Consider the following 24627-nt stretch of genomic DNA (forward strand, 5'->3'; position numbering starts at 1 on the left):
TATCACTAATGCATCCACGATTTCTAGGGCCATCTCCATGAGTACTCTGGGATGCAGACCATCAGGCCCTGGGGATTTATCTACCTTCAGTCCCAACAGTTTACCTAACACCATTTCCTGACGAATGTGGATTCCCTTCTGTTCTTCCCTCCCACTAGATCCTCGGTCCCCTAGTATTTCTGGGAGATTGTTTGTATCTTCCTTAGTGAAGACAGAACCAAGGTACCCGTTTAACTGTTCTGCCCTTTCCTTGTTTTCCATTATAAATTCACCTGTCTCTGATTGTAAGGGACCTACATTTGTCTTCACTTTATACATATCTAAAGAAGCTTTTACAGTCAGTTTTTATATTCCCCACAAGCTTTCTTTCATGCCCTTTTTCCCCTTCTGAATTAACCCCTTTGTCCTCTGGTGAATTCTAAATGTCTCCCAGTCCTCCGGTTTATTGCTTCCTCTGGCCAATTTATATGCCTCTTCCTTGGATTTAACACTATCCTTGATTTCCCTCGTTAGCCACGGTTGAGCCGCCTTCCCCATTTTATTTTTTCGACAGACAGGGATGAACAATTTTTGGAGTTCATCCATGCGGTCTTTAGATCTGCATCTCCACCGTCAACTCTTTAAGTATAATTTGCCAGTCTATCCGAGCCAATTCCCATCTCATACTTTCAAAGTCTCCTTTCTTTAAGTTCAGGACCCTAGTCTCTGAATTAACTGCGCCACTCTCCATCCTAATGAAGATTTCCACCATATTATGGTCACTGTTGCCCAAGGGGTTTTGCACAACAAGATCGCTAACTGATCCTTCCTCTTTACACAATACCCAATCTAGGGTGGCCTGCCCTCTAGTCGGTTCCTCTATGTATTGGCTTAAAAAACATCCCGTAGACACTCCAAGAAATCCTCCTCCTCAGTGGTGTTACTAATTTGGTTGGCCCAATCTATATGTAGATTAAAGTCACCTATGATAACTGCTGTACTTTTGCCACACGCATCCCTAACTTCCTGCTTGAGGCTATCCCCAACCACCTTACTGGTGTTTGGTGGTTGTATACAACTCTGTGGATTGTCACCTTGTCGTGGTGGAGAAGCTTATGTGGTCCTGAGATCCTGAGAGCGATGCCGTCTGGAGCTATGCTCCTGGGAGGGTCTCCCATGGTGGTAAAGTCGAGGGGGAGGTCCCTGACAAAGAGCAATCCAACCAAGACCTCAATAGACAATAGACAATAGATGCAGGAGTAGGCCATTCGGCCCTTCGAGCCAGCACCACCATTCAAAGTGATCATGGCTGATCATTCTCAATCAGTACCCCGTTCCTGCCTTCTCCCCATACCCCCTGACTCCGCTATCCTTAAGAGCTCTATCTAGCTCTCTCTTGAATGCATTCAGAGAATTGGCCTCCACCGCCTTCTGAGGCAGAGAATTCCACAGATTTACAACTCTCCGACTGAAAAAGATTTTCCTCATCTCCGTTCTAAATGGCCTACCCCTTTTTCTTAAACTGTGGCCCCTGGTTCTGGACTCCCCCAACATTGGGAACATGTTTCCTGCCTCTAACATGTCCAACCCCTTAATAATCTTATATGTTTCAACGGTGGAACAGACGGAGGATGATGGCTGAGTTTAGTGGAGCATCACAATGGCTGGGAAGGCCGATGAAGGCTGCAGTGGGCAGGTGCTATAGATTGGAAGGTAGGCGTTCCTGCCCCCACGAGTCTCGGGCACATGAGGCTCGTCAGCCTGGGAAGGCAGTCCATCTAGGAGATGGAAAAATCTGATCTAACACCTCCACTGCCTTGTGGCCATATCCAGTCATGGAAAAGGCTCCAGGAATAAACCTCAATCAAAATCCGGAGTCGGAGTCCCTAAGGCAGTTCGTCGTTGTCTACAACCTCGTTCTGGCAGCTCCTGTGACGACGCTGGTGCCAAACTGTAATGACTCTGCTGTTCCTTTGGATCAATCAGCGACGTGGAGAGGGGGGACGTGCTGGATGGGCAACAGCCTGTTCTTCATATCACATCGCCTAGGCTTGCATCCGACCACACATCGATGCTGCTCTAGCCGAGGTTTGGAGCAAGCAGCCAACAACTAGGATGCATCACCCATGGTCAGCCATGATCGAAGGGGGCCTTAGCATTAGCTTAATACAACTCGAACAAGCGTTTTCTGCCCTTGGCTATTTCGCAGATCTACCCATGCCAATTCTACAGCATCCAAGCTAATGTCTGCTTGCTATTGCATTAATCTCCTCTTTAACCAGCAATGCCACCCCACCTCCTCTTCCTTTCTGTCTATCCTTCCTGAATATTGAATACTCCTGCATGTTTAGCTCCCAGCCTTGGTCACCCTCGGGCCATGTCTCCGTAATTCCATCTATATCATATCCCTTAACTACTAACTGCGCATTCAATTCATCCACATTATTACGAATGCTCTCGCATGCAGGCACAAAGCTTTCAGGTTTGTTTTTCATTTCTGCCTTTTCCCTTTTGCTTCTGTCCTCCTTTTTTGACCCTCTGTCTCCTTGCATTGGTTCCCACACCCCTGTCGTATTAGTTTAAGCGTGACCTTTCCTACACTCTCTTTCCCGTTAACTGCATGTTGACCACACCCTTGCCAATAACATTGAGTGGATGATAAAGTCCAGTAAAGACTGATTAAAGATAGTGCAAAGGTCTCCAATGAGGTAGATAGTGGAGCTCAGGACCATTCTCTATCTGGTAAAGGATGGTTTAGTTGCCTGATAACAGCTGGGAAGAAACTGTCCTTGTATCTGGAGATGTGTGTTTTCAGACTTTTGTACGTCTTGCCTGATTGAAGTGGGGAGAAGGGAAAATGTCTGGGGTGAGACTGGTCCTTGATGATGCTGCTGGCCTTGCTGAGGCAGGGTGAAGTTAAATGGAGTCTACGGAAGGGAAAGAAGTGTAAGAAAATAACTGCAGATGCTGGTACAGGTATGTAGGTTAATTGGCTGAGTAAATGTAAAAATTGTCCCTAGTGGGTGTAGGATAGTGTTAATGTACGGGGATCGCTGGGCGGCACGGACTTGGTGGGCCGAAAGGGCCTGTTTCCGGCTGTATATATATGATATGATATGATAAATCGAAGGTATTTATTCACAAAATGCTGGAGTAACTCAGCAGGTCAGGCAGCATCTCGGGAGAGAAGGAATGGGTGATGTTTCGGGTCGAGACCCTTCTTCAGACTGATCAAGTGTAGATGGGGCACCTTGGTCAGCACAAGCAACTTTGGCCGAAGGACCTGTTTCTGTGCTCTATGAGTCTTTGACTATGCCTACAGTGGCAGGTGGTAGAACATTCTGTGTGCCAAAGAAACAGCATTTAACATTGGAAGACTGGTCCCTCTACCCTCTAGTGCTGGATTCTCAAATGTAGTTAATTACATGGCATAGAGTTATGGAGTCATAGAGCAGGGAAACCCCCTCCAGTATACTGAGAATCTATGGATCTTCATGCACTCATTTACACTAATCCTACACTAATTCCACATTCAAATTCTAATTAGAATTGGATTAGAATTCCAATCTTAATTAGGGCAGTCATGGTGGCACAGCGGTAGAGTTGCTGCCTTACAGCGCTTGCAGCACCAGAGACCCAAGTTCGATCCCATCTACAGGTGTTGTCTGTTCGGAGTTTGTACATTCCCCCCGTGACCTGCGTGAGTTTTCCCCGAGATCTTCGGTTTCCTCTCACACTCCAAAGACGTACAGGTATGTAGGTAAATTGGCCTGGTATAAGTGTGAGTTGTCCCTAGTGTGTGTAGGGTTGTGTTAATGTGTGGGAATCGCTGGTCAGCGTGGACTAGGTGGGCCGAAGCACCTGTTCCTGTGCTGTATCTCTAAAAGTATATAAAACTAAAACTCGCACAAGATTCTACTGTTCATTGGCTCGGAAAGCAATTTACAGTGGCCAATTAACCAACTCAAGGAAACCTACGCAGTCGCAGGGAGAGGTCACACATACACACACCACCTGAGGTCAGGATCAAAACCAGGCCTCTGGTGCTGTGAGGCAGCAACCTTACCAGCTGCCCCATTGCGTCACCCGTTACAAGGTGGTACAGTGGCGTAACGGTAGAGCTGCAGCCTCACAGCACCAGGAACCCGGGTTCGATCCTGACTATGGGTATTGTCTTTACGGAGTTTGTACGTTCTCCCTGTGACCGCGTGGGTTTTCTCTGGTTGCTCCAGTTTCCTCCCACACTCATAAGACATGCAGGTTTGTAGGTTAATTGACTTTGGTAAAAATATTTTTCTTGAGGTCAGGATTGAACCCGGGTCTCCGGCGTTGTAAGACAGCAACTCTATCGCTGTGCTGCTATGCATTTGACTTGCATCTTTCATTTTGCATTATATAAGATATCTGCGCACATTTGACGATTACTAACTCATCTTTCAATCTAACTGTAAACTCCCAGAGTAAGTCAAAACATCATAATCTGCAACCTGACAGGGCCAAATCTTTGAGAGATAGAGGGAGATGTATTCAAGAGAGTTAGATTTAGCTCTTAGGGGTAACGGAATCAAGGGATTTGTGGAGAAGGCAGGAATGGGGTACTGATTTTGGATGATCAGCCATGATCGTATTGAATGGCGGTGCTGGCTCGAAGGGCTGAATGGCCTATTCCTGCACCTATTTTCTACGTTTCTATGGTTTATATGTCTATGTTTTTACCACATTCACGGTCATCTGAAATTCTTGCTTTGCTGACAGTAAATTAAAACAATAATTCCAGAGAAAATTTGGAAAAGTTTAAAGCTGATTTGAAGAAGTGTGGTGAAAAAAGATGGTAACATTAAGTGAGGATAAACTAAATTCCTTTCAATATACTGTAGTTAAGTTGTAGTTTGTAAAGCAATTGATATTTGAGATAACCCCTGGAAATGTGCTGCATTTTACTACCAATTCTTGAAGGTCGATGAACACCAAAAGTGATTGTAATTAAATTTGACTGTCAAGCACATTAAAGCACAAGCCATAATTTCCTGCATTTCAAATAAGGAGAAGTATTGCAGGCCACTTCTTGTTTCATAGCAACATAAATGGATACCGCTGGTTAATAGGGATTCAGAAATCGGAGGTGCAAAGAGACTTGGGAGTGCTGGTGCAGGATTCCCAATAGATTAATTTGCAAGTTGAATTAGTAGTGAGGAAGACAAATGCGATGCCAGCATTCATTTTGAAATATTATAGCAGGGAGACTACAAGGCATTGGTCAGATCGCATTTGGGTATCTTGTGAAGATGGACACAAAGTGCTGCAGTAACTCAGCGGGTCAGGCAGCATCTCTGGAGAAAAGGAATAGGTGACATTTCGGGTCAAGACCTTTCTTCAGAAGTGCAGTTACCCCCAGCCTCCTACATTGCAGGGTAAAAAAAAAAATCCTAGCCATTCTAACCACTCCTTAACACTCAAACTTTCAATTTCTAGGTACGTCCTGGTGAAGAAGGGTCTCCACCCGAAACGTCACCCATTCCTTCCCTCCAGAGATGCTGCCTGTCCCGCTGAGTTACTCTAGCTATTTGTGTCTACGTCCTGGTGAATCTTCTCTGCACCTTTTCCAGTTTAATGACATCCTTCCTATGAGTTGGGTTACCAAAACAGCACACAGTACTCCAAATGTGATCTTTCCAACGTCTTGTAGAGATATGACAAGGGATCCCATCTCCTTTAGCTTTAGAGATACAGTGCAGAAACTAGCCCTCCGGCCCATGCCGATAAATGATACCTGTACATTAGTTCTATTCTACGCACTGAGGACAATTTACAGAAGTTTACATTTACCTACAAACCTGCACATCTTTGGCATGTAGAAGGAAACCGGAACACCCAGAGAAAGTCCACATGGTCACAGGGCGAATGTCCAAACTCCGTACAAACAGCATCCGTTGTCAGGGTCTCTGGCGCCGTAAGGCAGCAAATCTATCGTTGCACCACTGTCCCGCACTAACTAACCACCTGTCAATGCAAACACACCAAACTCCATCTTCACCACTCTATCTAGCTATGTCGTCTTTTACAGAGAACTCTGTTTCTGCATCCAAGGTGGACACAAAACGATGTGGTAACTGCAGGACAGGCAGCATCTCTGGATAGAAGGAATGGGTGACGTTTCTAGTCGAGACCCTTCTCCAGACCCGAAACATCACCCATTCCTTCTATCCAGAGATGCCGCCTGTCGTCCTGAGTTACTCCTGCATTTTGTGTCTATCTCCAGCGTAAACCAGCATCTGCAGTTCCTTCCTACACATTGAATTCTCCAATAACCTACAAACCAGTACATCCTTGGACTGTGGGAGGAACCTAGAGCACCTGAAGAAAACCCATGCGGTCACGCGGAGAACGTACAAACTCCGTACAGACAGCACCCGTAGTCAGGATCGAGCCCACCTCTCTACCTCTCCCCTTTATTTGTACCCCCTCCCCTGCCCTCCCCTGTGCCCGCTGCCCCCAGAAATGGGAAGGAATGAGAAAGAGTGAATCTGTCCCTGTATCCCTCGGTCTCACTGCTCTGCAACACTCTTCAGGGCCCTACCATTTACTGTGTAAATCCTGTCCTGTTTTGAGCGCAGAATGTAGAACGGTACAGTGCAAGACAGACCCATCGGCCCGTCGTGTGTGTGTGCTGAACATGATGCCAAAATAATAGTACAAATTTGCAGGTTTGCATTACCAAGGTTCAATGTCTTCCATTGATATTCGTAGAGTGTTACAGCATTGAAACAGGCCCAACTTGCCCACACCGACCAACATGCCCCATCTACATTAGTCCCATGAGCCTGCCTTTTGCCCATAACCCTCTAAACCTATCCTATCCATTTACCAGTCCAAATGCCTCTTAATTGTTATGATAGTACAAAATTAAAATCCACAGTTTCCATTTTCAACTTGACACTTCATATCATTTTCAAGTTAATGATTAGATGGTGTTTCATTTGTGATTTGTGCAAAGCATAATTCTTGAAGCATTTTCATATGGAGTCATAGTCATAGAGTCATACAGCGTGGAAACAAGCCCTTCAGCCCAACTTGCCCACGCCGACCAACATGCCCCATCTACACTGGTCCCACCTGCCCGCGTTCTGCCCATATCCCTCTAACCCTGTCCATGTACCTGTCTAAATGCTTTTTAAACGTTGCGTTATGCGTTTATGAAATAAATTAATTATTCTGCATCATGTGCTTATCTTGCCACCCTGTGGCTAATATTGTTGCTGCACCTCAAAGGCATTGCTCTTTTCATCTTCCACAGATGGACGGAGTATTTAGGTAAAATACTCTTGCATTCATTATAATACACTGTACAAATGACTCCACATTTGCAACAGTCAGCAACAATTCCTTCCTATTTTCCCAAGTCCCATCCTCAAGCTATTTTACTTTAGACAATAGACAATAGACAATAGACAATAGACAATAGGTGCAGGAGGAGGCCATTCGGCCCTTCGAGCCAGCACCGCCATTCAATGTGATCATGGCTGATCATTCTCAATCAGTACCCCGTTCCTGCCTTCTCCCCATACCCCCTGACTCCGCTATCCTTAAGAGCTCTATCCAGCTCTCTCTTGAATGCATTCAGAGAATTGGCCTCCACTGCCTTCTGAGGCAGAGAATTCCACAGAATTCTCATCTCCGTTCTAAATGGCCTACCCCTTATTCTTAAACTGTGGCCCCTTGTTCTGGACTCCCCCAACATTGGGAACATGTTTCCTGCCTCTAATGTGTCCAATCCCCTAATTATCTTATATGTTTCAATAAGATCCCCCCTCATCCTTCTAAATTCCAGTGTATACAAGCCGAATCGCTCCAGCCTTTCAACATACGACAGTCCCGCCATTCCGGGAATTAACCTAGTGAACCTACGCTGCACGCCCTCCATAGCAAGAATATCCTTCCTAAATTCCAGTGTATACAAGCCTTTAGACTTCAGTGAGACAGTGCGTAGACATCCCGTACACTAGCACTATCCTACCCACCAGGGACAATTTACAATTTTACCGGTGCCAAATTAACCCACAAATCTGTACGTCTTTGGAATGTGGGCGGAAACCGAAGCAGCCAGAGAGTCACGCAGGTCACAGGGGAAGCGCACAAACTCCATACAGACAGCGACCGTAGACAGGATTGAACCTGGGTCTGTAAGGCAGCAACTCTACCGCTGAGCCACTGTGCCACCGTCTCTGTACCTATTCTGCTTTTGAATGAGTGGTTCATTTTTTCTTTTGATCTCAGTAAATGCCCACGAGGCGGAATTGTTTGGAGAACTAATTACCTTTGACCCTCCGTCGCTTTTCATTCTCTATCTGGAGGCCATTTTGCTCCACCCTCTGGATAGCTGTACCCTTGTTCCCACCATCCGTGAGCACATCATTATGTCATCCAATCAGACTGTTCATACTGATGCAGGAAAAATATTCCCAATGTTGGGGGAGTCCAGAACCAGGGGCCACAGTCTTAGAATAAAGGGGAGGCCATTTAAAACTGAGGTGAGAAGGAATTTTTTCACCCAGAGAGTTGTGAATTTGTGGAATTCTCTGCCACAGAGGGCAGTGGAGGCCAAATCACTGGATGAATTTAAGAGAGAGTTAGATAGAGCTCTCAGGGCTAGCAGAATCAAGGGGTATGGGGAGAAGGCAGGCACGGGTTACTGATTGTGGACGATCAGCCATGATCACAATGAATGGCAGTGCTGGCTCGAAGGGCGAATGGCCTCCTCCTGCACCTATTTTCTATGTTTCTATGTAATGATTAATTAGTATGGTTAGTGTTATGTTGGGTATTTGGCAGATAGCGTGGGCTCAGTGGGCTGAAGGGCCTGCTTCGATACCATATCTGTGACTGTCGTAGCAGCCAGGGTACCCCTCAATGCTGATGTCAACTCATTTCTGACAGCATCAGTGACCAACCTGCATTTTCCAATCTTAAGTCTTCGTCTCTATTACCGTTTCAAGAGAGCTCACCCGACCTCTCCTTCAAGTTGTTAAATGTACCGAGGTACAGTGAAAAGCTTTTGTTGCGTACTAATCAGTCAGTGGGAAGATATTACACGATTAAAATCGAGCCACCCGCAGTAATGTCTGAACTAAGATATCCGAGGGTCTCCAATGAGGTGGATGGGCGATCAGGACCGCTCTGTAGTTGGTGATAGGATGGTTCAGTTGTCTGATAAAGGCTGGGAAGAAACTGTCCCTGAATCTGGAGGTGTGCATTTTCACACTTTTGTACCCTTTTACCTGATGGGAGAGGGGAGGAAAGGGAGTGGCCAGGTTATGACTTGTCCTTGATTATGCTGGTGGTCTTGCATAGGCAGTGTGAGGTGTAAAGGGAGTCCAAGGAAGGGAGGTTGGTTTGTGTGATGGTCTGGGCTGCGACCACAATTCTCTGCAATTTCTTGTAGTCGTGGGTGGAGCTGGTTCCAAACCATGCTGTGATGCGATCCAATAAAATACTTTCTACGGTGCATCTGGTGAGGGTTGTTAGGGGACATGCCGAACTTCCGAAGCCTTCGAAAGGAAACTGAAGAAGGATCCTGAACCAAAACATCACCCATCCTGTTTCTCCATAGATGCTGCATTCAAGAGAGAGCTGGATAGAGCTCATAAGGATAGCGGAGTCAGGGGGTATGGGGAGAAGGCAGGAATGGGGTACTGATTGAGAATGATCAGCCATGATCACATTGAATGGCGGTGCTGGCTCGAAGGGCCGAAAGGCCTCCTCCTGCACCTATTGTCTATTGTCTATTGCCTGACCGCTGAGTTAGACACTTTGTGTCTATCTTGGGTACACCATTAACCTAGTAGAGTTGATGGGCCTAATTCTGCTCCAATAACTTATGAACTTTACACTAAAACTATGTCCAGACCACCTCCGTATTGCAGAAGGGTTGTACTCCCAGAAAACAGATTGCGTTGAGAATTTATGTCAACCAAAACCACCTCATCTGTGCATGTGTTAAGAAATGCAATTTGGATAAAAAGTGTTGATTTATTTGCTTTTTTACCACATAAACTCCATGAGAATGAATTTTATTCTGTGTCTCAAATTTCAGGTAGTAATTTGTGAGTTCTTTAAGGGTGAATTTCTGTTACCCATAGGGCCATATTGCAAGGGATGTAGTGTGGAAACCATGCTGTAGTTATTACTGCCACAAGTTTGTTTATTAAACCTAAACGATTGCACATAACGACATCCAAAATAGCCTGTTCCCAGGTAGATTTGTAATATATTGCTCTGTGGAGCAATCCTTGATGCATTTCACAAATTCCTTTTCCATTTCCTATTGCAATCCAATATATTGACTACTACTCTTATTCAGTGACTGGTTATTTGGGATTGCCTCGGTTATTTTGTACAATCCATGCATGCACCAACATGTTGATTGGTTTGTCATTGCCGTTAGATACAGCAGTATCATAAATCTTCATGGTTTTGCGATGGAGATGTTTTGTTCATTGTGATCAAGTACAGAACCTGTGGCACATTTGGGGGCGGAGGGAGGTGGGTGTATGGAACAAACTGCCAGAGGAGGTAGTTGAGGCTGGGATTATCCCGACATTTAAGAAACAGTTAGACAGGTACATGGATACGACAGGTTTGGAGGGATATGGACAAAGCGCGGGCAGGTGGGACAAGTATAGCTGGGACATGTTGGCTGGTGAAGACAAGTTGGGCTGAAGGGCCTGTTTCCTCACTGTATCACTCTATGCATCTATGACTCTATGACTAAGTAATAACTACAGGATTGTTTCCACACAACAAATTGAGTTAAATGGAGTTAAACCATGTGGGTTTGATTGACCTGCAGACATGAAGAATTGATTTAAACACCAGGAAATAAATGATTCTAATTTGAAGACACAGTTAAAGCAGCAAGTTAGACATCTTGTAAATAGTAAGATTGATTCCAACCACTTTGTCTTCATTTATCTGCAGTGACAATCCCAGTTCTACAACAGTAATCGGTGTAGTCTGTACATTGAGACACCACACCTCATGCATCTCAGGTTATCGGTATTTGATAACGTGAGAGTCAAGCCTTAAACAAATGTAGTTTCGCGATTCTATTTTAAAAAATATTGCCACCAATTGTTGGCCCTGTGAATGAAATATTGGAGTCAGGTCACAAGAAAAAGCAAAATTACCTTTTGAATTCTCCCAAAGCTGCTCTTTTACAGAACTTTAAAGAAATCACCGGTGGGATTGAGGCAGGGACTACAATTTACCAAAAATGCAGAAATTACATTTTTGACAAGATATAAAGGCGGTTTCGAAAAATGGTCGGGGAGAAAGAAAACCTGCGTATATGCTTGCACAGTTGGTTTATGTGTGCGGCTTGTACATCTTAACTGTGCAATATTAATGGGCGATCTTATTGAAATTTTTAAGATGATTGAAGGATATGGAAGGATTCGGAGCAATTCTCAACATGGGCTTTGGAGAGGAGTCCCAAGCAATGGAAGGAGAGAAGGGTTGTGTAGGAAGCAGCCGCAGATGCAGGTTTACACCGAAGATAGACACAAAATGCTGGAGTAACTCAGCGAGACAGGCAGCATCTCTGGAGAAAAGGAATGGGTAATGTTACGGGTCGAGACCCCCTTCAGCCTGAGAGTGAGGGGAGAAGGAAACTAACAGTATGAAAAGGTACAGAACAGATCAGAGCTGGAGAGAAGGGAGATAATCTATAGACTAGATGAAGGCAAGTTTAAATGAAACAATAGCAGCAGATGCTGGAAATCTGAAATAAAGTGAAGATAGCTGGGAAATAAAATATAATGGTCAGAAAGCATCAATGGAAAAAGAACCAGTTTCAGGTGCAGGTTCCATAGATGTAGACCATCCAAGAGATTGTCATATAGCGGTTTATCACCCAAGATGGGGGGAAGAGTAAATAATTGGCACGAAAATAGTGATAATACCCAATAGTGAAAGGCCTGGTTAGTATGGTTGTGGATAGCGGAGTCAGGGGGTATGGGGAGAAGGCAGGAACGGGGTACTGATTGAGCAGCGCCCGGCGCGGCTCAGCCGCGGGACTTTCCAGCACGGCGCGGCCGCGGGACTTTCCATCGCCCGGTGCGGCTCGGCCGTGTGGACTTTCCATCTCCTTGCGAGGGCTGTGCGGGTCGGTCGCCTCGGTAGGGGTCGAGTTGTCTGTACGTGGGAGGGGCATGGGGGAAGAGAGAGGGGAAGTTTTTGGCCTCCATCACAGTGAGGGGGTGTTTGGAGTCACTGTGATGGATGTTTGTGTTGGGGTTGTGTCTTGTGTTTTTTGTACTGCTGGCTAAGTAATCTCGTTCGGAACGAATGACAAATAAAGCTATTTTGGATTTTGGATTTTGGAATGATCAACCATGATCATATTGAATGGCGGTGCTGGCTCGAAGGGCCAAATGGCCTCCTCCTACACCTATTGTCTATTGTCTATTGATAGGTAAGATTAGTTTAGTTTCGAGATACAGCACAGAAACAGGGGCTTCGGCCCATTGAGTCTGTGCCGACACATGGTCCCCATACACTAGCTCTATCCTACACACACCAGGGACAATTTATTATTTACAGAGGCCAATTAAACTACAAACCTCTACGTCTTTGGAGCGTGGGAGGAAAATGGAGCACCCAGAGAAAACCCACGCAGTTACAGGGAGAACGTGCAAACTCTGTACAGACAGCACCAGTAGTCAGGATTGAACCCAGGTCTCTGGCGCTGTGAGGCAGCAATTCTACCACTGCGCCACCGTGCCGCCCTGGTGGGAGAGTCTTAGATCAGAGGGCACAGCCTCAGAATCCAAAGATGTACCTTTAGAAAGGAGATGAGAAGGAATTTGTTTCGTCAGAAGGTGGTGAAACTGTTGAATTCATTGTGCCAGATGGCAATGGAGGCCAAGTCATTGGGTATTTTAAGGTAGAGATTAATAGGTTCTTAATCAATCAGGACGTCATAGGTTATGGGGAAAAGGCGGGAGAATGGGGTTGAGAGGGAAAGATAGATCAGCCATGATCGAATGGTGGAGTAGACTCGATGAGCTGAAGGGCCTAATTCTGCTCCAATGACTTGTGAACGTATCAAAAATCTTTTTGGGATTGGCTTAAATGGAAATCCCAGAATTAAGATTGGCAATTTTATTTGCAAAACAAAGTGCCGTCGAAACCCAGCAGGTCAAGAAGCATCTGCAAACGTTTCAAATCGGGACCCTTTTGCACGCTGTTGGGTTTTTTTCATTTGGAAAGGAATCTGGAACCAAAGTACTTTGATGGGAGTGAAGGTATTGATCAACCAGATCTAATTGAATGGCAAAATCAACATGATTCCGCACATTCTGTTAATATAAAAAATGAAAGTTAACTGACTCTAAAGCCAAATTAAGAATAGACAATAGACAATAGACAATAGACAATAGGTGCAGGAGTAGGCCATTCAGCTCTTCGAGCCAGCACCGCCATTCAACGCGATCATGGCTGATCACTCTCAATCAGTACCCCGTTCCTGCCGTCTCCCCATACCCCCTCACTCCGCTATCCTTAAGAGCTCTATCCAGCTCTCTCTTGAAAGCATCCAACGAACTGGCCTCCACTGCCTTCTGAGGCAGAGAATAGTAAGATTAAATGAGAACTTACCAGTTCGAAGTTTGATCTGTATTTTATGAGGAGTTACGATGAGGGACTACGTGAAGACCCCGTCCAGCACGCATGCGCGACATTCTTCAAAGCAGCGGTGTGGATTCACAGAAAAAACACAATGATTGAAATAAACATAGTAAAGAAAGGATAAGAACTTAATTACCAGTTGATCTGTATAAAAGAGGGTGGGAGCGGAGGGCACGTAGTCCCTCATCGTAACTCCTCATAAAATACAGATCAAACTTCGAACTGGTAAGTTCTCATTTAATCTTACTATTTTATTTCGGAGTCACGTGAGTGACTACGTGAAGACTTCAAAGCTCTGTGATTCCGAACCGTGTACCAGCTCATGCTTCACTCACTGTCTGAAGACCTTAGAGGGAGGAAGTATGTTATCGCAATCAAGAACCCTGTTTGTGAACAAAAAAGGTTTATTAATGACAACAAAGAACAGAGAGCTCCCCAGGGCTCAAATTAAATATTATCTGCAGACTCTAAAATTCTGTCTGCAAATGTAGCAGGTTGCGCCAGCGGTTTATTATAAAACCTTTGGAAAGTTCTTTCCGAGGACCATCCTGGTCTGGCCAGAATATGGTCGATAGGCACGTCCATTCGACTAGCCGCCGACGTAGATGCAGCCCTGGTGGAGTGAGATTTGTAAACATTAGTATTCACTCCTGCGGACTTAAGCACCTGCTTGAGCCACCTTGAAATGGTTTGGCTCGTCACCTGACCATGAGGCTTCTTGTGGCTTATCCATAAGGCTTTTTCTCTCCCTCTTAAGTTGTATGTTGTGTCTATGTAATTGGCGAGATGGGTCTTGGCACACAGCCGTGGGTCAGATGAATATGCCCAGAACTCCATGACTGGAGGCGTGGTACCTGGTCTAGTTTGTTTGACCAGTCCCTGAATATGGAATGTGAAACAGTCCAATGACTCTGTCATGCTGTCCAGCCTCAGAAGGTGGAGGGACTGTACCCTTTGAGCTGACACTGGTGCCATGAGCATGACTGATTTCAGTGTAAGTTGTTCCAGCGTGAGTGCCCTGGGCGGTGGCCATCCCCTAAGGTACGTCAGCACAATGCTGACATCCCAGATCTGAGTGTACCTTGGTCTGGGGGAATTGGTGTTAAAAAATGCACCTCATGATTTTTACCACTAATGGATGGGACCCCAAAGTCAGTTGTCCTGCTGCTGGAACCAAATAAGCTGACAACGCACTCCTGGCTGTATTTATGGCGCTGTAGCTGAGTCCTTCCCGATGTAATCCAACCAGGAACTCCACAACACTGGTGGCTGTCGCTGTAGTGTAGGTAGTTCCTGTTTTGGAGCAATACCGTTCCCATTTCCTTATGTTGGTCAGGTATTGTCTCCTGGTGGACTCCCGGTGGGATGCGGTCATCATGTTGATGGCGTCCTCAGACAGTCCCAGGCCCAGTAGAGGTCTTTTTAGAATCTGCAAGCCAGGAGATTGACTCTGTCATGGCACGGGTGACTAATGCCTGACACTGGGTGGATTAATAATTCCGGACTGCTGGGGAATTCCAACGGTGTTTCGACAGCCATGTCGAGGGCCACTGGGAACCATGGCTGTGTAGGCCAGTCGGGTGTTATCAAGATTCCTGAAGCGGAATCCAATTGAATCTTGCGTGACAGCCGACTGATGAGGCAGAAGGGAGGAAAAGCATAAAAGAACATTTTCCCCCAATGCAGCGTGAATGCATCAACTGCTGCTGCCTCAGGGTCTGGTTCCCGAGCGACATATGTTGGTACCTGGTGATTCAGCCTGGATGCAAATAGGTCGATATCTGGTGTGCCATATTGCTTTGTAATTTCGGCAAATACTTTGGGATTTAACATCCATTCGATGTTATCGTTAAATTTGCGTGACCTGGTGTCTGCCACTGTATTTTGCTTACCTGGTAGGTAAGTTGCTGATAACCAAGTATGTCTTTCGACACACCATTGCCAGATTAGGTTGACCAATTTGTCACACGATATCGACTTTACACCACCCATGTGTTTGATATAAGCCACCACCGTGGTATTATCTAATTGCAACCGGACATGTGCATGATGCGTATTAGATGAATATGCTTTTAAACCATAAAACGCACCCAACATTTCTAAATAGTTGATACCCCGTGTCTGTAGGCAAGATGATTTAGAATTAGTCCATCTGCCCCCTGTGCTGGATTGTATGTTAGTTGCTCCCCAGCCCAAAGCACTGGCATCCGTTTGCATGGCTAATACTGGGTTGGTTATTATTATGGGACTGGAACTGAGCCTAATGTTCCTTGTCCACCATTGTAACTCTGGAATGGATTCAGCAGTTAAATACATGGCTCGGTCAAAGTGACCTGAGTTTTGCTTTAGTGCGTGCACTTTTGCTCTTTGTAAATTTTTGGTAGTGCAAAGGTCCAAATTGTACAGCTGGAAAAGCTGCTACCATTTTACCAAACTCTAGCTACCTGCCGTATGGTTGGCTGACGTTTATTCATTAGTTCGTGGCATGATAGTGCCAATTCTGATGCTTTCCCCTTCGGCAGAGTTACAAACATGCGAACAGTATCAATCGTAAATCCAAGATAGTCCATGGTAGTGGACGGTGTAAAATTGGATTTATCTGGATGTATGACAAACCCCAAAGTTTCAAACAAACGTTTGGTAAGGCTTTAAATTGCCATAGCTGTTTCATCCAGATAAACTTTAAGTATTTACGATGCTCCTTGTGTATGGGTACTGAGTAGTAAGCATCTTTTAAATCAATGCCTGCTAGAAAGTACCCTCTAGAAATCAAAAGTCTGGCGGTTTCAAAAGTTTCCATCTTGAAATGTGTATAGTTAACTGACTCGTTAAACGTAGTTAAGTCAATGATGATGCGACATCCACCATCTTTTTTAGTTTTAGTGAAAATATTAGACACAAATTCCAAAGGTTCATGTTTTTCTTTCAATGACACCTTTTGCTAGTAGCCTCATAAGTTCAGCTTGACCCTCTTGTTTCTCTTTGAGTGAGAGGGTGAATACCCTTTGGGGTATAAGCTGAACTGGCGGAATATTTTTATGAACAAAGTCAATTTTATAGCCATGAATGCAGCTTAGTATGTACTTGTCATTAATGATGGTTTCCCATGCATCCAAAAACCAGTGCAATCTCCCCCCTGATAGTATAGAGCCCGTACTGGTCATATGCTGAGAGGGACCAGACCCACCTACCTCCATGGTTACTGGTGCTACTTCTGCCTCTTCGCTGGACGATGAGGTGTCTGCTGGGCTGTAGAGGCCTGCTGTTGGCGTTGATGTTGTTGGGGGTGGCACATTTTCCATGGGGTCCGCTCTGGGCCCTGGCCTAAAAAAGGCTTACGGGGAATGGTTGCGGGCCCCGAGCTTTCACCAGTCCCATATGGTGGTCGACGACTGGTGGACGCCGTGGGGTACTGCCGCCTGGGTTTGTTGGGTCTGCTCGGTCCTAAACCTGCCCTCACGAGACCAAAGGTCTTGGACTCTTCCTCTAGGTCTTTCACCTTTTTTGGAAGGTCCTTTACAAAAAGCAGAATTGGAGGTTCTGAACCCGGTGTTTTGCAAGCCTGCAAACTTAGGGTTGAGGGCAGGCTTGATGATCTCATATTGAGTGGTGCACAGCAGAGCTAATGTATCTTGCTGATTTGTGGAGATGTCCACACCATCAATGGACCGAGCATATGATTTTCTGGAGCTTCAACTCCAGGTTCCTGATGTTCTGCCCCAGATGTCCCCAAATTTGGCTGTTTACAGCTGGTACATTCAATGATGTACAATTTTCTGGGGCTGAATATAGTTTAAGAGCCTCATTGACCACCCGTTCTTGTAGGGGTTTTGAGGACAGGTGGTCAATGCTGGCTGCAAGTTTTTGGCTCTAAAAGCCGACCCCCTCGTGGAATGACCACGTAGCGGTTGACCACACCCAGCAGCTCTTCCTGATCCTGTACACCCTGCGTACTCCGGAGATCTTCAGCCAAGAACCCATCTTGTTGACCAGCCCAGACCTGGTCGCCAATGCTGCCTTCAATAGAAGGTGAGGCAATGGCCAGTGCCACAAAGGGCACTGCGAGAGTGCCTGGGCGCTCTGGGCCCTCCCTTGGCGAGTCTGCTGCTGCTCTCTCAGCAGATCTCGCTGGAGCATTTGCTCCATAAGCCGTTTGGCTTTAGGCGGCTGCCAGTGCCGCTGTGTAGCGGTGTGGCATCTTCATCCGAAACGTCGGACACTACCGCCCGGTTCTGGCTGCAGGTACCTCCAGCTCGCTGCTCAGGCTGCACTAGCGGTGCTGGGCTCGGCTCGGTAGTTGCTGCCGCCTCTTGCCCCCCCTCCAAAGAACGTTCCTCAACGGAAGACGAACGGGGGCAAGCTGAAATTTATTTCCTCTGGTCTTGCTCATCTTGTGTGCCTAAAGCAGACCAGAGAAAATACTCACGGCCACGGTAGACTTACCTGTCGGCCCGACTTTTTAGTTTGTAGCGGGAGCACCTTGAACTCCCGTTCGTCGCGGGTGCACTGCGTGAACGCTAATGTCGCGCATGCGTGCTGGACGGGGTCTTCACGTAGTCACTCACGTGACTCCGAAATAAAATTCCACACCTTCACCACTCTCTGACTGAAAAAGTTCTTCCTCATCTCCGTTCTAAATGGCCTACCCCTTATTCTTAAACTGTGGCCCCTTGTTCTGGACTCCCCCAACATTGGGAACATGTTTCCTGCCTCTAATGTGTCCAATCCCCTAATTATCTTATATGTTTCAATAAGATCCCCCCTCATCCTTCTAAATTCCAGTGTATACAAGCCTAATTGCTCCAGCCTTTCAACATACGACAGTCCCGCCATTCCGGGAATTAACCTAGTGAACCTACGCTGCACGCCCTCAATAGCAAGAATAGGAATGAATTAAAGGCACCTGTCAATACTGATGCATAAAAATGCCAACAAGTTGTGTTGGAAGGTCTTCATGAATTGTTTGATGATTTAGGGTTTTTTTTAAGTTTAGTTAATTATTATTACATGTATCGAGGTACAGTGAAAAGCGCTTTTGTTGTGTGCCGTTCAGTCAGCGAAAAGACTATACATGATTACGATCAAGCTGTCTGCAGTGTACAGATACAGGAGAAAGGAAATAACGTTTAATGCAAGGTGAAGTCCGATTAAAGATAGTTAGAAGATCACCAATGAGGTAGATGGGAGGTCAGAATCTCTCAATAGTGCCTCTTCACAAGTTGCTTTCTAAGCCAGCACCCCCCTCCCCCTCATCTCCCCATTCCTCCCTCCTCACCTCCCCAGAAAAAAATGCACTCCTAGATCCCTCTGCTCTCCAGACTCCTGTTATAGAGACCATGAAGTCCCTTACAACCTACCCAGTGGGAAAGAAACAGAATGATAAAGGGTGAATAAGTGTCAAATTAGTAAGTAGGTAGGGAAAGTAACAGCATTATCAGAATCGAGGGAACCAGGGAGAAAATGGATTTGGTAAATGTTGCATTCCCTGTGAAACATTAGCAACGAGTGATTGCTAGGCTGGTGTGTGAAATGCACAGACAATTTTATTCATACGCCTCGTGAAAATTACTTTCTGAAATGGATCTAATTTGTGTTTCTGAATATTAAAACTGTTTTGTATTCTGACTCTTGTCATCTTCCAGGAATGGAGGTGATATGACTGGAATAAAAACATAACCGAAGCAGATTACACAGAGTTTAAGAAACAATGATGAATAATTCAGAGCTTCAACAGGCTTCCACTCGTGTGTTGTCAGTCATCTCAGGTTCATAAATGATAAGTTCATAATTCATAAGAACAGAATTAGGCCATTCGGCCCATCAAGTCTACTCTGCCATTCAATCATGGCTGATCTATCTTTCCGTCTCAATCCCATTCTCCACATATCCCTTGACACCCTCACGAATCAAAAACCTGTCAAACTCTGCTTTAAAAATATCCACTGACAGCCTCCACAGCTATCGGTGGCAATGAATTCCACAGATTCACCAGCCTCTGACAAAAGAAATTCCTCCTCATCTCATTTCTAAAGACCCGTCTTTTTATTCTGAAGCTGTGACTTCTGGACCTAGACTCCCCCACTAGTGGAAACATCCTCTCCACATTCACTCCATCCAGTCCTTTCACTATTCGGTAAGTTTCAGTGAGGTGCCCCTCATCCTTCTAAACTCCAGCGTGTACAGGCCCACTGCCTTCAAATGCTCATACAATACAATACAATATATCTTTATTGTCATTGTACAGGGGTACAACGAGATTGGGAATGCGCCTCCCAAACGATCAATAATTTAATTAATTTAAACAACAACAACCCAACGAAACAAATTGTAACAGTTTTAAGTCAGAATAAAGTGCAAGTAGATCTGTGCCGGATCACTGTGCGATGTGACCATCCGGCTCAGCAGGACCGGTTCATAGCAGCTATGGCCCTGGGGATGAAGCTGTTCCTGAGTCTGGAGGTGCGGGCGCAGTAGGCCTTGTATCGTCTGCCCGATGGTAGAAGTTCGAACAGACTGTTGCAGGGGTGTGAAGAGTCTTTGTGGATGCTGGTGGCTTTTCTGAGGCATCGTGTTAACCCTATTCCTGGAATCATTCCCGTAAATCTCCTCAGGACCCTTTCGAATGCCAGCACATCCTTCCTTAGATGTGGGGCCCAAACTGCTCACAACACTCAAAATGTGGTCTGACCAGTGCCGTATAAAGCCTCAGCATTACATCCTAGTTTTTGTATTCTAGCCTGCTTTAAATAAATGCTAACATTGCATTTGCCTTCCTTACTACCAATTCAACTTGCAAATTAACTCTTTGGGAATCGTGCACCAGCACTCCCAAGTTCCTTTGCATCTCCGATTGCTGAATTCTGTCCCCATTTAGAAAATAGTCTATCCCTTTATTCCTACTATCAATATGCATGACTCCACACTTTGCTATACTGTATTCCATCTGCCACTTCTCTGCCCACTCTCCTAACCTGTCTAAGTTCTTCTGCAGAGTCCTTGCTTCCTCTACACCACCTGCCCTCCATCTATCTTCGTATCATTTGCAAACTTGGCCACAAAGTCTTTAATTCTCTTATCCTAATCTTTGATAGGCAACTAGATCGATCTATCTCTCAAAACTGCCGAATCAATCTGAATACCCGTAACTGAGAGCATTCCTTATTCATACACCCCACCAGAGTCTACCTCTCACTTGCTAGGCTTTGACATGTCCCCTGCCTCTTTTTTCCATACTCGATGAGTCTGAAGAAGGACCCCAACCCAAAACGTCATCTGTCCATTCCCTCCACAGATACTGCCTGACCCACTGCGTTCCTCCAGTACTTTGGTTTTCCTGTAAGCTTTGGAACGACTGGTTGTCCTGTAAGCTTTCTCAAATACTAATCCCTGCACATTGAGTAGTTTTATATGTGTTCTCGTTCACCAGTCAACACTCTACACTGACCCTAAGTCAATAATCTGAGTGATCCCGCAAGACTGATCTAAAATAAGTTTGGAGATTGTTCCCATTTGTCCGAATCTGGCACCTGACCATAGATTCACCAGTTCTATTTTTCCTTATCTCCATTTACATCTTGCGGGATCACATGATCATATTGAATGGCGGTGCAGGCTCGAAGGGCCGAATGGCCTACTCCTGCACCTATTTTCTATGTTTCTATGTTTCTATCTGCAAATGGATCTGGATCGAGCAGAGGGATATGGATCATATGCAGGCAGAGGAGATTTGTTTGTCTGTGCCACACATGATGCCAAGACAAACAAATCTCCTCTGCCTGCACATGATCCATATCCCTCTGCTCGATCCAGATCCATTTGCAGATAGAAACATAGAAACATAGAAAATAGGTGCAGGAGTAGGCCATTCGGCCCTTCGAGCCTGCACCGCCATTCAATATGATCATGGCTGCTCATCCAGCTCAGTAACCTGTACCTGCCTTCTCTCCATACCCCCTGATCCCTTTAGCCACAAGGGCCACATCTAACTCCCTCTTAAATATAGCCAATGAACTGGCCTCAACTACCTTCTGTGGCAGAGAATTCCACAGACTCACCACTCTCTGTGTGAAGAAGTGTTTTCTCATCTTGGTCCTAAAAGACTTCCCCCTTATCCTTAAGCTGTGACCCCTGGTTCTGGACTCCCCCAACATCGGGAACAATCTTCCCGCATCTAGCCTCTCCAACCCCTTAAGAATTTTATATGTTTCTATAAGATCCCCCCTCAGTCTTCTAAATTCCAGCGAGTACAAGCCTAGTCTATCCAGTCTTTCTTCATATGAAAGTCTATCCAGTCTTTCTTCATAGGAAAGTCTATCCAGTCTTTCTTCATATGAAAGATCTGAAAGCCTCTTAAATGCCACTATTGCATCTGCCTCCACTACTACCCCAGGCAGTGTGTTCCAGGCACCCACCATTCTGTTGAAAACAACTTGCCTCGTACATCTCCTTTAAACTTTGCCCCCCTCACCTTAAAGCTATGCCCTCTAGTCTTGCATATCCAAACTGGGGACAAAGACTCCGACTGTCTACTCTATCTACACCTATTATATCATCTTATATGCTTCTACCAGATCTCCCCTCTGATGCTCCAAAGAAAACAATCAAAGCTTGTCCAACCTCTCTTCAGATTGAGCCTCTCCAATCCAGGCAGCTTTCTATTCAACATCTGCACCCTCTCCAAAGCCTCCGCCTTTCCTGGAATGGGGCAACCAGAAATGTACGCACAGCCTGCATACACAACTCCAAATTTGGCATCATTAAAAGTCGTGTATGGCTGCAAGGACGTCCTGATTTGTGTCAAATGGCAGGCTCAGTTCACCTTGTATTTCCTTTATCAATTATTTTAATGCCGCTTTGTACTGAAAAAGATGTAAATAAAGAAAAAAAAATCTATGATGCAAGAAATCATTTAACAGGTTCTGAAATATTGCTCTTGAAAGCGTTTTGAGTGTCCAAAACGCAAAGAGGGACATGAATGAGGTCAAGTTTAAATTTAAGAAGGAAAGAAACAAATTGCTGGAGAAACCCAGCGGGTCAGGTAGCATCTCTGGAGAACGTGGCTAGGTGATGAAAAGGAGCTGCAGATGCTGGATTGTAGATTTTTAGATTTTTTTTTTAGGTTTAGATTTTTAGATTTAGAGATACAGCGCGGAAACAGGCCCTTCGGCCCACCGAGTCCGCGCCGCCCAGCGATCCCCACACATTAACACTATCCATCCTACACACACCAGGGACAATTTTTTTTACATTTACCCAGTCAATTAACCTATATACCTGTATGTCTTTGGAGTGTGGGAGGAAACCGAAGATCTCGGAGAAAACCCACGCAGGTCACGGGGAGAACGTACAAACTCCGTACAGACGGCGCCCGTAGTCAGGATCGAACCTGAGTCTCCGGCACTGCATTCACTGTAAGGCAGCAACTCTATCGCTGCGCCACTGTGCCGCCCTATTGTGCCACCATGCCGATCTATTGTACCACAGATAGATACAAAATGCTGGAGTAACTCAGCGGATCAGGCAGCACCTCTGGAGAACCTGGGTAGGTGATAAAAAGGAACTACAGAACCTGGTTTATTCCAAAGAAAGACATAAAATGCTGGAGAAACTCAGCAGGTCAGGCAGGATCCCTGGAGAACATGGATAGGTGATAGAAAGGGACTACAAAAGCTGGTTTATACCAAAAATAGATACAAAATGCTGCAGAAACTCAGCGCGTCAGACAGCATCTTTGGAGAATGTGGAATGGTGATGTTTCGGGTCAGGACCCTTCGGGCTGATTTAGATTTAGAGTTAAATTTAAGATGCTTCTTCTTTTGCAGCGATCAAGTGTGGTATTCCGAGGACACCAGGCAACGGTTCGGTGTTCGGCAGGGATTACAGCATGAGCAGCAAAGTCAACTACCGGTGCAATGAGGGCTTCACACTCGAGCCCGATCATCAGGCTGTGGCTGTTTGCAGGGAAGATGGAAGATGGAGCAACAGCTGGAGGGCCCCACACTGTAAACGTGAGTGTTTTCACTCTCACTGCAAACCTTGCATTGAGCAGACAATATATTTAGTTGGTATTTATTTCACAAACGGCTGGAGTAACTCAGCAGGTCAGGCAGCATCTCAGGAGAGAAGGAATGGGTGCCGTTTCGGATCGATACCCTTCTTCAGATATATTTAGTTGGAGTCAGAGAGTCGTGCAACACAGAATATGGTGCATACATAAACGATCAGCCATCCTCTTAATGGACGTTAATGCGGGCGACTGACTCACCATTATTTCTATTTCATGTTTTTTTTTTAGTTTGGTTTAGTTTAGAGATACAGCAGGGAAACAGGCCCTTCAGCACACTGAGTCCACACCAGCCAGCGATCCCCACACACTCGCACTATCCTACACACACTCGGGACAATTTGCAATTTTTACCGAAGCCAATTAACCTATAAACCTGTACGTTTTTGGAGTGTGGGAGGAAAACGGAGCACCTGGAGAAAACCCAAGCAGTCACAGGGAGAAGGTACAAACCCCGTACAGACAGCACCCGTAATCTGGATGGAACCTGGGTCTCTGCCGCTGTGAGGCAGCAACTCTACCACTGCCCACCATACCCCCCCCCCCCCCCCCCCCACTTGAGGAGACAATATTTAGTTAGAGTCACTGGGATGCAAAGCACCAAATATGATGAAAATATAAATGGTCAGCCATGATCTTAATGGCCATTAGTACAGGCATGAGGAGTTGACTGACTCACCATTATTTTTATCTCATGGTCTTCTAATTTTCTCTAGAACTGGTAGAAAAACAATGGGTATTTATTTACTTCGAGTCATACAGTGAGGAATCAGGCCCCATCGGCCCAACTTGCCCACAGCGATCAAGATGCCCCATCTACACTCGTCCCACCTGCCCATCTATATACTAAAACTCGTTTGTTTGTTTGTTTGTTCCTGAACTACCGCCGAAACAGTACACGA

General features: G+C 45.6%; 1 protein-coding gene across 1 annotated transcript in view; it reads left to right on the forward strand.

The window, feature by feature from the left end:
• Positions 1–24627, forward strand: part of LOC144593406 (CUB and sushi domain-containing protein 1-like) — a 1892487-nt gene that overhangs the window by 1707854 nt on the left and 160006 nt on the right. The window contains exon 50 of the mRNA XM_078398909.1: positions 23484–23669. Within this exon, the coding sequence (XP_078255035.1) occupies positions 23484–23669 (186 nt within the window). The remainder of the gene's footprint in view (positions 1–23483; positions 23670–24627) is intronic.

This window comes from Rhinoraja longicauda, chromosome 5 (assembly GCF_053455715.1).
Source record: "Rhinoraja longicauda isolate Sanriku21f chromosome 5, sRhiLon1.1, whole genome shotgun sequence".
NCBI lineage: Eukaryota > Metazoa > Chordata > Chondrichthyes > Rajiformes > Arhynchobatidae > Rhinoraja > Rhinoraja longicauda.